The 14,157-nt window shown below is 47.2% G+C and overlaps 1 protein-coding gene across 1 annotated transcript in view; it reads left to right on the top strand.

Annotated features, from left to right (window-relative positions):
- Positions 1–14,157, top strand: part of LOC127411741 (inactive phospholipase D5-like) — a 166,876-nt gene that overhangs the window by 88,294 nt on the left and 64,425 nt on the right. The window contains exons 3-4 of the mRNA XM_051647472.1: positions 8,396–8,573; positions 8,769–8,877. Coding sequence (XP_051503432.1) covers positions 8,396–8,573; positions 8,769–8,877 — 287 coding nt within the window. The remainder of the gene's footprint in view (positions 1–8,395; positions 8,574–8,768; positions 8,878–14,157) is intronic.

The following is a 14,157-nucleotide window of genomic DNA, read 5'->3' as shown; positions in this document are numbered from 1 at the left end:
AGAGCTCTGAAGCGTCGGCCAGAAGGCAAGAGTTCAAAAAGGTAGTGGGCAGGGTGAGTGGGGTCCAGAGTGATTTTTCCAGCCTTTTTCCTCACTCTGGAAGTGTATAGTTCTTGAAGGGGTTGCAGGGGGCAACCAATAATCCTCTCAGCAGTCCGAACTGTCCTTTGTAGTCTTCTGATGTCTGATTTCATAGCTGAACCAAACCAGACAGTTATTGAAGTGCAGAGGACAGACTCAATGACCGCTGAGTAGAACTGTATCAGCAGCGCCTGTGGCAGGTTGAACTTCCTCAACTGGCGAAGGAAGTACAACCTCTGCTGGGCCTTTTTCGCAATGGAGTCAATGTGGCTCTCCCACTTCAGGTCATGTGAGATGGTAGTGCCCAGGAACCTGAATGACTCCACTGCTGCCACAGTGCTGTTTAGAATGGTGAGGGGGGACAGTGTTGGGGGGTTCCTCCTAAAGTCCACAGTCATTTCCACTGTTTTGAGCATGTTCAGCTCAAGGTTGTTTTGACTGCACCAGACAGCCAGCTGTTTAACCTCCCTTCTGTATGCAGACTCATCTTCATCTCGGATGAGGCCGATGACAGTGGTGTCGTCTGCAAACTTCAGGAGCTTGACAGAGGGGTCCTTGGCGATGCAGTCATTGGTGTAGAGGGAGAAGAGTAGTGGGGAGAGCACACATCCCTGGGGGGCACCAGTGCTGATTGTACAGGTGCTGTAAGTGAATTTCCCCTGTCTCACAAGCTGCTGCCTGTCTGTCAGAAAGCTGGTAATCCACTGACAGATAAACGTGGGAACAGAGAGTTGGTGTAATTTAGTCCGGAGAATAGCTGGGATGATGGTGTTGAAAGCCGAACTGAAGTCCACAAAAAGGATCCTTGCATATGTCCCTGGTCTGTCCAGATGTTGCAGGATGTGATGCAATCCCATGTTGACTGCATCATCCACAGACCTGTTTGCTCGATAAGCAAATTGAAGGGGATCTAGAAAGGGTCCAGTGTTGTCCTTCAGGTTGGCCAACACCAGTCTCTCAAATGACTTCATGACCACAGACGTCAGGGCGACAGGTCTGTAGTCATTAACTCCTGTGTTTTTTGGTTTCTTTGGGATGAGGATGATAGTGGAACATTTGAAGCAACATGGGACTTCACACTGCTCCAGTGATCTATTGAAGATCTGTGTGAAGATGGGGGCCAGCTGGTTAGCACAGGATTTAAGACATGCAGGTGAAACGCCATCTGGGCCCTGTGCTTTCCTTATCCTTTGTTTTTGAAAGTCGCGGCTCACATCATCTTCACAGATCTTAAGTGCAGGTTGAGTAGCAGGAGGGGGGAGGAGGGGGGTTGCAGGAGGTGTTGGTGTTTGTGTGAAGTGAAGGTCAGAGCGGGTGTGGGGTGTGAGATTGTGCCTTTCAAATCTGCAGTAGAACACATTCAGGTCATCAGCCAGTTGTTGGTCCACCAAAGGGTTGAGGGTAGGAGTCCCGTAATTTGTAAGTTGTTTCATGCCACTCCACACTGATGCAGGGTCATTCTCAGGGTATTTTCTTTTAGCCACTCTGATTCCCTTGTTCAGTGTGTTCCTGGCCTGATTGTACAAGACTTTATCCCCAACTCTGTAAGCATCCTCTTTGGTCTGACGAAGCTGCCTGAGTTCCGCTGTAAACCATGGTTTGTCGTTGTTAAATGTTAAATAAGTCCTAGTAGGAATGCACATATCCTCACAGAAACTGATATATGATGTAACAGTATCTGTGAGCTCGTCCAGGTCTGTGGCTGCAGCCTCAAAAACACTCCAATCAGTGCAGTCAAAGCAGGCTTGTAGTTCCCGCTCTGCTTCATTGGTCCATCTCTTTACAGTCCTTACTACTGGCTTGGTTGATTTTAATTTCTGCCTGTAGGTTGGAAGAAGATAAACCAGACAGTGATCATATAGTCCCAAAGTTGCTCTAGGAACAGAGTGATATGCATCCTTTATTGTTGTGTAGCAGAGATCCAGGATATTTCTGTCTCTGGTTGGGCATGTAATGTGCTGTTTGTATTTGGGCAGTTCACGTGTGAGGTTTGCTTCATTAAAATCCCCAAGAATAATAATAACTTAGTCTGTGTATTGTTGTTCTGTGTCTGTGATTTGATCAGCCAGCTGTTGCAGCACGGCATTCAAACACGCGTATGGCGTGATAAACACACTCACCAGAATAAACGAGGAAAACTCCCACGCCGAGTAGAAAGGCTTGCAGTTAATAAAGAGCGCTTCCAAATTAGGACAGCACATATTCTTTAATATTGTTACGTCTGTACACCAACTTTCATTGATGTAAAAGCATGTTCCACTGCCTCTCATTTTCCCCGTTAACTCCGCGATGCAATCCGCTCTGAACAACTGAAAGCCCGGCAGATGTAACGCACTGTCCGGAATGGCTTCACTCAGCCAGGTTTCTGTGAAGCACAAGGCAGCAGAGTTGAAAAGTCCTTGTTTGTGCGTGTGAGGAGATGTAGTTCGTCACTGGTAAAACTGAATGGAAAAAGATTACTAAACACAGGACAAACAAACAAAAACAACAAAACAATAGAAGCGCTCCACACTGAGGCGGCCATCAGCGGTGCCATCATGATGTACAGTGTCTCTAACAGTGATAGCATTGCAGTGGTGCATGCACATATGCTCTTACTGGATAACTGAAATAACCTACCATCACCCTTTTTGGTAACATACCACTCTCAAAATGAAACATTACAGAAAGGCTGTCCACTCTATTACTTTCCCTGTTTACCTATAGGTGTTTTGCTTCCACTATCTTCCCTCCCTCTATATTTCCTTTCAAGTCTGCCATGGACACCCCTAATGGAACCCCAGTGATTACTCCACTTACCCAAGCTTTATCACCTACTTGTTTGCAACTTATAATCACTTGCGTACATACACCCTTCATTTTCATCACTTTATTTGTCTGCTCCTCACTGTTACATACCACAATCAATGCCCCATCTTGAAGTATTTTAAAGTACCATACATCCATTCTACTCATGCTATCTTTGCAGTGTGCAGCATGTATACTAGGCATATTAAGATATTTTTGTGGTGTACTTGTATTAACTGAGCTTTAGATGTGTGTGATTCTCATCTGTGTTGATGCTTGTTGATATTAGACATATATTACACCTCGGTTACAACTTTAACCTTGGTTCCCTGAAAGGAGGGAAAGAGACACTGCATCAGTAGCTGATGCTATGGGAGCTCCTCTCAGAAGTGACAATCTCTGAAACCCTACAAAATCAAGCCAATTTCAATTAGCAGGTGGGGCTTGGCGCTCCTCCCCTATGCGTGCATATGCGGGCCATATAAACCCTTTTACATTGGTCACTTTGACACTGCATCTGTAGCTGACTGTGACAAGCAGGGTGGGGCTGAGCGGGGTGAATGAGCTCCACCTGTGTACCAGGGCCAGTCGATGGCGTGTCCGCGGCCTGCGAGCCTGTCTCTCTCTCCTTTCTGCTTCCTCCTCACTCTCTATTCTCCCCCTCTCCTCTCCCTCATCCTGTTCCCACTCCCAGGCACGTGCGGGTTAGATCCGGAGACCATCACGACACATAAACACTCCCTCTGTTCCCTCCCTGGTATGTCACAGGCCAGAGAATTCCCCGACCTGAGTTTGGAGATGGGGGTATGTGGCAAGCAGGGCAGGGCCGAGCGGCGTCTGGGCAGAGTGAGGCCGGGAAGATAAGTAGTGAATGAGCTCCACCTGTGTACCACACCGGTATCGCATTCCAGTGAGGGGCGGCGGGAGTATTTGAGGAGAGGAGACAGTGGCAGACGAGAGAGAGATGCACGGAGCTGACTGTGTGTGTGTCGACGTGTCAGTGTGAGGCCACTGCTGGAAAGCAAGCCTTCTGTGTATTTGGTTTTGTATTGCTGAAAAGCAGTGTGTTATGTGTGACACTGAAAAAGAGTAGTACCATGGTGTGTAATTAAAGTCTCACGTGGATTGTCAAACCAGTCCCAGCTTCCTGCTTGGTCATCATTGAATCTTTACACTGACGTTATGGGAGTTGTATACCATAAGCTGCACTACTTTTTTATACAAATGTGACAAAGCCTGCTAGCCAATAGGGCAGTAAAAAGAATTAAATGTCCTCTGCTTTGAATTGAAAAATAGGAAGGAAGGAGACCAGAATTAAACCATTTATGGTAATAGCATGACAATGACCTTAGCCATTCTAGGTAGTGGAACATTGCATAAATTGCTCTGCTTCACACACACTGGGAAGAGAGAAGTTAAAAATGGACATAGACCGAAATGTTACACTACAATGGCACCAGCCAAAAGGGTAGTGGACCAATGAAATGTACACTCTTCATAACGTAGTGCAGAAAGGGAGGATGACAAGGTCAAAACCAATCTGTCAACATAAACAATAACACTAGTAAAACATTTCACAAAGCTCTACTTCACACAGTGGGAAGAGAAGAGATAAAAAGGTTCATAGGCCATGCAAGTAACACAATGACACTAGCCGGCAGAGAAGTGAACCAGTGAAAATAACAACTCTTCACAAAAAAGTGCAGACAAGAGAAGATAACATGATCAGTTAATAATGGACCAGTCTAATAATAAAAGCAATGACACCAGCCAGCAGGTTAGTGAAACATTGATAAATCTACCCTCCTTTGCAGCCAAAATCTGGAAAAAAAGGGAGGAAACATCCAAGTTATAGAACCTAGCAAAGGCTGTAGGGGATGCCCAGCCTGCAGCCAGACAAATGTCCACCAACACTGCCCATGCCCAGGAGGAGGTCATTATCCTGGTGGAATGATCCCTAACACCCATGGGACACTGTATGTGAACATCGCCCACCCTTGGGGTGGTCGCTCAGCACAACCATGTAGTACGGTAAAAGCTGGGTTCACTGAGGTTTGCTCATTTTTGTTTGTAGTTTTGTGCCTCATGCAACCGCAATAGGGTTTGACCTTATTGGAATGTGACAAACATGGCATGGAGCCAACAGTAACACAAGCAATAAACACACTGTAAAAGTGTTCATGTTTCTGGCTTGCGATGGCAGGGAAAGCGAGAGGGCTGCATTGGAGTCACAGATGTTTTTCTTTTTAAAACCACTGCGTAGGTCTTAAGTTTTAAGTATGTCTTGTGTTGCAACATTATAGTCTTCTGGCATGTCGCTAACAACAGCAAGACAATGAAGTGACCATCCTGTGTAACAGAAGAGAAACTCATTCCTGGCTCACTATGGTGGGGAAAGCGAGAAGTAAATTCCTGACAAATTTAGCCAGGGGTGTCAACAATCTTTCAAAGATGGCAGTGCCAGAGACCTACACTCTCACGGAATAGAGAGAACATCAAGCCATAATTAGCTGCTTGTACAGCTCTGGAAAGAATGCCACCAGCTGTGAGACTCAGAGGCACGCCAAAACATTGCACACCATTCATCCTTTTATTAAATTTTTTCGGCTCAAGCAAGTAACTTTCAGCAATTCAGTCTCAGAGGCCGATTTGTCCTGTTTTCCTGCCAGAAGGAAGGATTCACGTTAAGCGCCTCACCTGAGCATGTACATGTCTCACTATTGAAAGCCCAGTGACAAAATGTCCCTGATATCATCATCACAAGCTAAGGTGAATGATAACATCACACTGAAGTGAGCCATCGGCGTATTATGAACTGGCAAATCTGCTTGAGATGGAAAAGAAATCCTCAAACTCTCCGTGCTCTATATCCCGTCCTCGCGCACCTCCCTCGTGCAGTCCCTCAGAAGCCATAAAGGAGTATAGCAGGGGGAAAGGTAAGTGGCTTCGGCTTTTAAAATGAAAGTGAGCCAAAAGCGAATCGTTTTCAGTTTCATGCACTCACAGTGAATGCAATCTCAGCGAGATACTAGAACTGAACAGTTGAAGCCACTTGACAAATACTCCTCAAAATCTCTGTGCCCTATTTCCCATCCTCGCATGCCTACCATATTATGGTCACAAGGAAGCCACAGAAGGAGTATAGCGGCAGGAGAGGTAAGCGCCACCTGCTAATTGAAATTGCTATGATTTATAGGGTTTCAGAGATCATCACCCCTTAGAGGAGCTACCATATCATCAGCTACTGGCACAGCGTCGAAGTGACCGACTTGAAAGGGAACATCAAATTTTCTGATCAGATGGTCATTTCCTTTTAAAGCCACATATAACTGGCAAAGTTTAAAACTCTGGTTTTAGTGCATGGGTTAATATACAGGAAAATGGGTGGTGCTTTGCTGCTGTTTATTCGAACAGATTATTGTTTAGACTAGGTGTCCAATGTAATCACACGCATTATTCACCACCTCCGAATGTGGTTGAAGTTGGCAAATCTCAAAATGTTTTGGACCCTGTTTAGACCTGTCATTAGCATTATCCTATCTTTGGCCATGTTTCCCAAAATGCATCTTTATATGGGCCAGACTGTTTGAATGTTGTGTCTGTGCTGGCCGTACACTCTCAGGTCATAATTTTTTAAAACAATGATGAATGCTCAAAGGGGTCAGTGGTGGATCATGTGCACACATGTATACTGTATATGATATTAATGTTTTATTAATGATATAAATATAATTATATAAATTTTCTACATATTTTCTAAACTAGGAAATACAATTATTTGCTTTCTGTTTGCTTCAGAACACGTATTTTTCTTGGTGACAAGTTTTAGATGATCTTGCTGACACTGGTTTTGAGTGATGCATACTAAAGACATTGTTGAGGTGTGCTACGTCTTTGTTTCACCAGATTACGTATGTAGCATAGCTACAATTATAGATGTAATCATACTTTATCAGTGGTGCATACTTAAAACAATTAGTTCTAATGTGCTTAGTTATTTGGTTTGGAATATCAGTATTTGGTAAGAGTATTGATTGAGAGCTATTTAATGTAAGTCAGTGCTGGAAAGGTTTGGGATAATGTAGCCTTTTAAGATCTTCTCTTACACGGATTCAATATACAGGCATTGTACTGTAACAGTATACTGGGCAGGACATTGATGAGAAATTGATGCCCATGATCAAATCTACAGGATTTAGCAGCAGTGTAAAAAATTAGTAGACGCTTCTTATTCAAGGCCACTTTCAATACAACACACATTTAAAGTCCCTCTGGAGCCTCTAATGCTGCAGTGCTGTTAGTGTTGTAGTGGATTGGTGATAATGCACAACTGAGACTTCAGTAAATCTAATTTCTTGGATTGAACCTGCAACCTTTAAAAGCCTACTGTATATCCTTAACCACTAGGCTACCACCACTCTCTTGTGAAATCTGTAATGCTCTTTGCCATAAACATCTGAAATTGTGCAAACGTAGTAAATCGCAAAGAAGCTCTTATTCTCTTAAAACGGACTGGCCTTCATGCCCACAAATGTAATTATTAAACACATTCATGTTATTTCACCTTTCAGAAAGATGACATGTAAAATAATTGTGTATTAATTTAATTGGTATGATAATGAAGCAGAGAAGGCAAATGTGCATTATACATTTTATTCCTCAAAGCCCATAGATCAGATTCATAATTTTGCCTTCATTGTGGAATCATAATTCCTTAGTAAATCTAAACCCAATCTATACTATTTTTAAAAAGTTTTTTTTAAACCATTGTGCTTTAAATTGAAATTTAATTTAGATAAGCTTACAAGAAGACATCATGCAGTGACATTTAGGAGAACATGTTCACTTTACAGGGACACACCTCACCTAGGATCCCTCCTCTGATTATCCCTATTAGGGGAAGGATGTAACTGATTTCTCCACTTCATGAGCCCTTGTGATCAAGTCACTTGCATGAGGCAACACTGGCAAACCACTACAAAACATATAACTATTTATGTATGTGTTTGCTTGTGATCATTGTTCGCACTATTATTTATTTACTGTTAAAATTATAATATTTAATTATATAGATCATTGAGATGAGTATATATACTCTGTTATGTTTGTAAGTCTTGTCAGCAGGGTGTTTTCTTTCTCTTATTGATCTGTGTATTCAATGTCTTTGTGATCTGATTGTCTGTATTTCAGCTAGATAAAGATTTCCAGTGCTGAATTCCTAACAGGAAATGAACAAAATGTATCATTTTTTAATCAAGCTACATCTAGAAATCTTTGAAATGTTTTTTAACCGCCGTGGCAGTTTATTGGTTACACTTATGATCCTATACATCAACATAACCCTATGCAAAATAATTAAAATAAAATTTTGTAAATGCCTGCATATTTGTTGCAAACATAAAAATCTGTGAATGATACTTTACCCCCTCTAAATATGAGAAGCAATCATTAATGGACCTTAGCAATATTCAGATATCCAGCATCAAAAAAAATCTCCATTTTACTGTAGATTGTCTTGCATTCACAGTGTTGTGCTTGTGGAGAATATTCCAGAAGATGTTTCCATTCCGTATGAAGGCACCATTTCACTTACCACTGGTCTTCATGAGCTTTTGGATCAAGCACATCGATTTGTTGAGATTGTGTCACCATGGTGGGCTTTGAACTCTACCAAGTACAAGTCTCTACTTCCCCAGGCCAAACAGGTAATATTCACAATATTGCAAATTCAGCAAATTTATTAATTATCATTAATGCTATGAACTTTCTCTTCACCCAGATATTTGTAGAATATCTGAATAAAGAAAATAAAATCAATCAAGATAGATTCTACTAAAGAAAGCTAAATTAGTCCCAAAATTGCTATATTTAATTTTAAATGTTTCTTCTGTCATTCTCAGGGTCAGATCTTACTTCATCAACTGATGAGTTTAAAGTCTCGGTCAGTCAATTTGAGGGTTGTCAGTGAACTAACAGATTCCTCAGAGCTCAAGCTTCTCTCTCAGTATGGTTAGTATATGATAGTATGTAGCATCCACTGTGGAATTCATTCAGATTATTTCATTTGTATTCATTGGAAAAAGTAGTTAACTTAGGGAAGTTCACTTGGTGCTCAGGCATAAGGTGGAACAATGGGGATTCAGGGGGAATACCAGAGACTCTGGAGATGTAAGAGCCCCTTGAATGGTCACAGGAAACTTTAGAGGAAAAATAGAAACGTCTTGGTTACTGTCGTAACCCCCGTTCCCTGATGGACGGAACAAGACGTTGTGTCGATGTAGTGACACTAGGGATCGCTCGAGAGCCCCGAACACCTCTATTCTTTTGAGAAAAGGCCAATGAGAATTGGCGAGTGGAATTTGCATCCCACTCCCCCGGACATATGGGTATAAAAGGAGAAGGAATGCCCACTCTCATTCAGGTTTTGTGCTGAGGTTCTTCTGAGGAACCTGATGATCAAGTCGTGCTCCCCTAGGGACTTACCGTCCACTGTGTAGTGGTGGACCGCTAGAGCGGCTACATATACCTTCAAGGTGGAGGGGGACAGCCGCCCCTCCAGTCTCTCCTGCAGGAAGGAAAGCACTGACCCGACTGCGCATCTCTGGGGGTCTTTGGCTCGGGAAGAACACCAATTCATGAACAAGTGCCACTTCAGGGCATAAAGCTGCCTCGTAGAGGGAGCTCTGGCCTGAGTGATCGTGTCTACCACTGCTGGTGGTAGGCCACTTAGGTCGTCCGCGTCCCATCCAAGGGCTAGACATGGCGGTTCCAGAGGTCTGGGCGCGGGTGCCAGATGGTGCCCCGTCCCTGAGAAAGAAGGTCCTTCCTCAGGGGAATCTTCCAGGGAGGTGCTGACGCAAGGAGCGTGAGGCCCGAGAACCATGTCTGGGTGGGCCAATATGGGGCCATGAGGGTGACTCGTTCCTCGTCCTCCCTGACCTTGCACAGGGTCTGTGCAAGTAGGCTCATTGGGGAACACATATTTGTGCAGCCCCCGGGGCCAGCTGTGTGCCAGTGCGTCTGTCCCGAGGGGGGCTCCCGTCAGGGAATACCAGAGCGGGCAGTGGGAGGATTCCCGGGAAGCGAACAGGTCTTTGCCGAATTGACTCCAAATCAGCTGGACCACCTGGGGGTGGAGTCTCCACTCTCCCCTGAGCGTCGCCTGTGGACGCGCTGTAGCATTGAGGCTGCCTGGGATGTGAGTGGCCCTCAGTGTCCTCAGCCGCTGCTGACTCCAAAGGAGGAGCATGACATGCGAGGAGAGCATACGCCGCCATGGCGATTTATGTACGCTACTATCGCTGTGTTGTCCGACCGGACCAACACATGCTTGCCCCGGATCAACGGCAATAGCCTCCACAGGGCGAGCAGTACAGCCAGCAACTCTAGGCAGTTGATGTGCCAACCCAGTTGCGCTTGTCCAGGAACCAGCGGCTGTGTGCCCATTGCACACGGCACCCCAGTCCAACTTGGAGGCATCTGTGGTGACCACGACACATCTAGACACCTGCTGTAGGAGAACTCCTGCCCGCAAAAACATGAGGTCTGTCCAAGGGCTGAATAAGTGGTGGCAGAGCAGCGTGATAGCTACGCGATGTGTGCCGCGGCGCCATGCCCATCTCGGGACTCGAGTCTGAAGCCCAGTGCTGAAGCGGTCTCATATGCATCAACCCGAGAGGCATGACCGCTGCCAAGGAAGCCATATGCCCCAGGAGCCTCTGAAAGTGTTTCAGTGGAACCGCTGTCCTCCACCTGAATGACTTCAGGCAGTTCAGCACCGACTGCTTGTGAGGCGTGCTATCATTGAGACTGAGTTTAACTCCATGCCGAGAAAAGAGATGCTCTGAACCGGGAAGAGCTTACTCTTTTCCCAGTTGACCCGAAGCCCTAGACGGCTGAGGTGCCTGAGCACCAGGTCCCTGTGCACGCAGAGCAACTCTCGAGAGTGTGCTAGAATCAGCCAGTTGTCGAGGTAGTTGAGTATGCGGACGCCCACTTCCCTTAACAGGGCAAGAGCTGCCTCTGCGACTTTCGTGAAGACATGAGGGGACAGAGAGAGGCCGAAGGGGAGGACCTAGTACTGATACACCCGGCCGTCGAAAGCAAACCATAGGAAGGGTCTGTGTCGAGGTAAAACCGAGATGTGAAAGTACGCATCCTTCAGGTCTACCGCCACGAACCAATCTTGATGCCGGACGCACGTCAAAATGTGTTTCTGCATTAGCATCTTGAACAGGAGTCTGTGTAAGGAGTCCGGTTCAGAACTCGCAGGTCCAAGATTGGCCGCAACCCACCGCCTTTCTTTGGTACGATTAAGTAAGGGCTGTAGAACCCTTCCCCCATTTCGGCTGGAGGGACAGGCTCTATCGCGCCCTTGTGAAGAAGGGTCGCGATCTCCGCACGCAGGGTGGTGGCATTCTCGCCCTGCACTGAAGTGAAGTGGATGCTGCTGAACCAGGGCGGGTGCCTGGCGAACTGAATCGCGTAGCCGAGTTGGATGGTCCTGGCCAGCCACCGCGATGGGTTGGAAAGCGTTAGCCACGCGTCCAAGCTCCGGGCGAAGTGCACTCTAGGGACAATCGCGTCTGACGTACCTGGAGGTGGTACCTCGCGGCAAGGAAGAGCAGGTGACGCCATGTTGAGGAGCGTTGCTTCGTCCCGAGGTGTGCTGAGGGGGACCTCAAAGCACTTACCTTGCTCTGCATATATGGCATAGGGCAAGTTAGCTTCATCAGCTTCCTGCAGGGGGCTCTACGCTGGGGCGGAGAGCTGGGCTCAGGCGGAGCCGCCTGGGCTTTCGCTGCCACAGGGGGACACCCTCGGTGAGCAGACAGGGTGCGGGATCTTGAGCCATGCAGAGGCAAGATGTGCTGGATGGCCTCTGTCTGCTTCTTCACCGCCGAGAACTGCTGGGCGAAGTCCTCAACGGTGTCGCCGAAAAGTCCAATCTGGGAGATGGGCAAATTGAGAAAGCGTGCTTTGTCGGTGTCCCTCATCTCGACCAGATTCAGCCACAGGTGGCGCTCCTGGACCACCAAGGTGGACATTGCCTGCCTGAGTGCTCGCGCCGTGACCTTCGACACCCGGAGGGCGAGGTCGGTCACCGAGCGCAGCTCCTGTAGCACATTGGGATCAGAACTACCCACGTACAGTTCTTTTAGTGCCTTGGCTTGGTGTACCTGCAGGAGGGCCATGGCATGCAGGGCGGAGGCGGCCCGTCCAGCGGCACTGTAGGCTTTGGTCGCCAGAGACGACGTAGTCCTACAGGCTCTGGAGGGGAGCGCCGGATGATCCTGCCAGATGGCGGCATTTTGCGGGCACAGGTGCACCGCAACCGCCTTATCCACCTGAGGGACCTCCGTGTACCCGTGGACCACCCCGCTGTCAACGGTAGTGAGAGCGGACAAACCCGGAAGTCTGTTTCGGGCAGCGAAAAGTGCCCTATTCAGTTCGTCGTGCACCTCCGGGAAGAAAGGAACCAGGGGAGGGGGGGGGGAGTGGCCGTGAGCGGCGCCCCAAACCCAGGAACCAATCATCAAGCTGCAAGCGCTCAGGGGAGGGTGGAGGGTTCCAGTACTCACGGCAGCCCGGGCAAGCATGGCGGTCAGCTCTGCATCAGCCTCAGACTGGGTGGGCAGACCTGAAGGTGGCAGCCCAGTCGAGTCCTCAGCGTCCGACATCGCCAGTGCACTCTCCGATGCAGAGATTGAAGACTCATCCTGCTCGCAGGCCCTGAAATTGACGTCAAGCTGGCCATGAGGTGGGCTCGTCTCATTTCGGAACCGGACGGGAGCAAACGCGCATGCTGGAGAACGGGAGGTCCGTGGGGCATTACCCGGCGAGACCGCGCCCATTGAACTCCCCAAATCGCCTCCAGCGCCGGCCAGGCCGGCCTCATACTTGTGGGTAGAAGGCGCAGCGTGGGGGGCGGCTAGAGTGGCTTTCCCGCTTCGGATGAAGGAAAGCCATGACCGCAACATTGCCATGGTCATATTCTCGCAATGAGAACATGAACCATCCACAAATGCTGCCTCAGTGTGATCGCTGCCCAGACACGTGAGGCAGCACCCATGGCCGTCAGAGGCGGAGAGATAACGACCGCATCCAGGAATCACACAAAGACAAAAAGGCATCTTTATAAAGACGCGTCTTTAAAAAGACATTCAATGTCAATGTGTGTGCTCTAATAGAGAAAATATACTCTTTAGCAGGAATATACACACTTTTAGTGCTGTCGAAGTGCCCAGGGGCGAAATCTGCACTCGTCATGCAGAAGGAGAGAAAGCCGCTGGAAATGCGCCATATATCCATATACGCTTCTTAAGAAGTGAATGGAACAGCAGTAGTATTCAGCTCACTGATAGTACAACCACTCGGCTCTGAAGAAACAATCTGAATGAGAGTGGGCATTCCTTCTCCTTTTATACCCGTATGTCCGGGGAAGTGGCATGCAAATTCCACTTGCCAATTCTCATTGGCCTTTTCTCAAAAGAATAGAGGTGTTCGGGGCTCTCAAGAGCGACCCCTAGTGTCACTACATCGACACAACATCGAGTGAGTGACAGAAGGGGAACAGATAACTTTGGAGGTGTCTTGGGGAAAAAACCCTGGAACTCAAGAGGGGCAAGTGGGGACTCAAGAAGAATAGGGGGCAGATGGGTTTCTGAAAGAGCGAAGGTTTAGAAAGGGCATACTGGAGGCTTGAAAGGAGTAAGGAACTTGAGAGAGGCAACTGGAGACTTGAGAGTGGCTGCCATAGACTCAAAAGGAACAGGAGCTCGAATTGGGATCCTGGAGAAGCATGTCCATGGGTTATTTGGTTCCTGGCCTTTCTGAGAAGCAGGACACCTTAGATGGGATTATGTCAGGCAGGGGAGAAGAGAGTGCACTAAAAGTCTGAAATTTGCTCTATGATTTAGCTATACCTGGCATCTGAATGACCTGAATGCTCCAGGTCCCACTGGAGATTGAAGATTACCTTCTTTGAGGAAACGGACCCATTGACATTAAGGACCTCCTTGAAGTTGCTTGGTTTTACTGGCTAGTAACATTTTTGGTCAAGGGCATCTGCACATTCACATACTGGGAAGGAGATCCAAAAGCATACAGACTGATTGCCAGTGGATTGGGGAGATGAACCACTTTCCAAGTCATTTCCTCCTTGTTAAACAATTGAAGAGGCTAAAAGGTGTGGAATTTGCCAATGGAGGCTCCTGCCAGGGCTGAGCCTCAGTCTAATCATGTCACAGAGAAGGGACATGTACGGCTGAGACTGGGAACTCGTCGACA

The sequence above is a fragment of the Myxocyprinus asiaticus genome, chromosome 21, assembly GCF_019703515.2.
Source record: "Myxocyprinus asiaticus isolate MX2 ecotype Aquarium Trade chromosome 21, UBuf_Myxa_2, whole genome shotgun sequence".
NCBI classification, from domain to species: domain Eukaryota; kingdom Metazoa; phylum Chordata; class Actinopteri; order Cypriniformes; family Catostomidae; genus Myxocyprinus; species Myxocyprinus asiaticus.
This window is presented reverse-complemented; position numbering and strand designations above follow the sequence as displayed.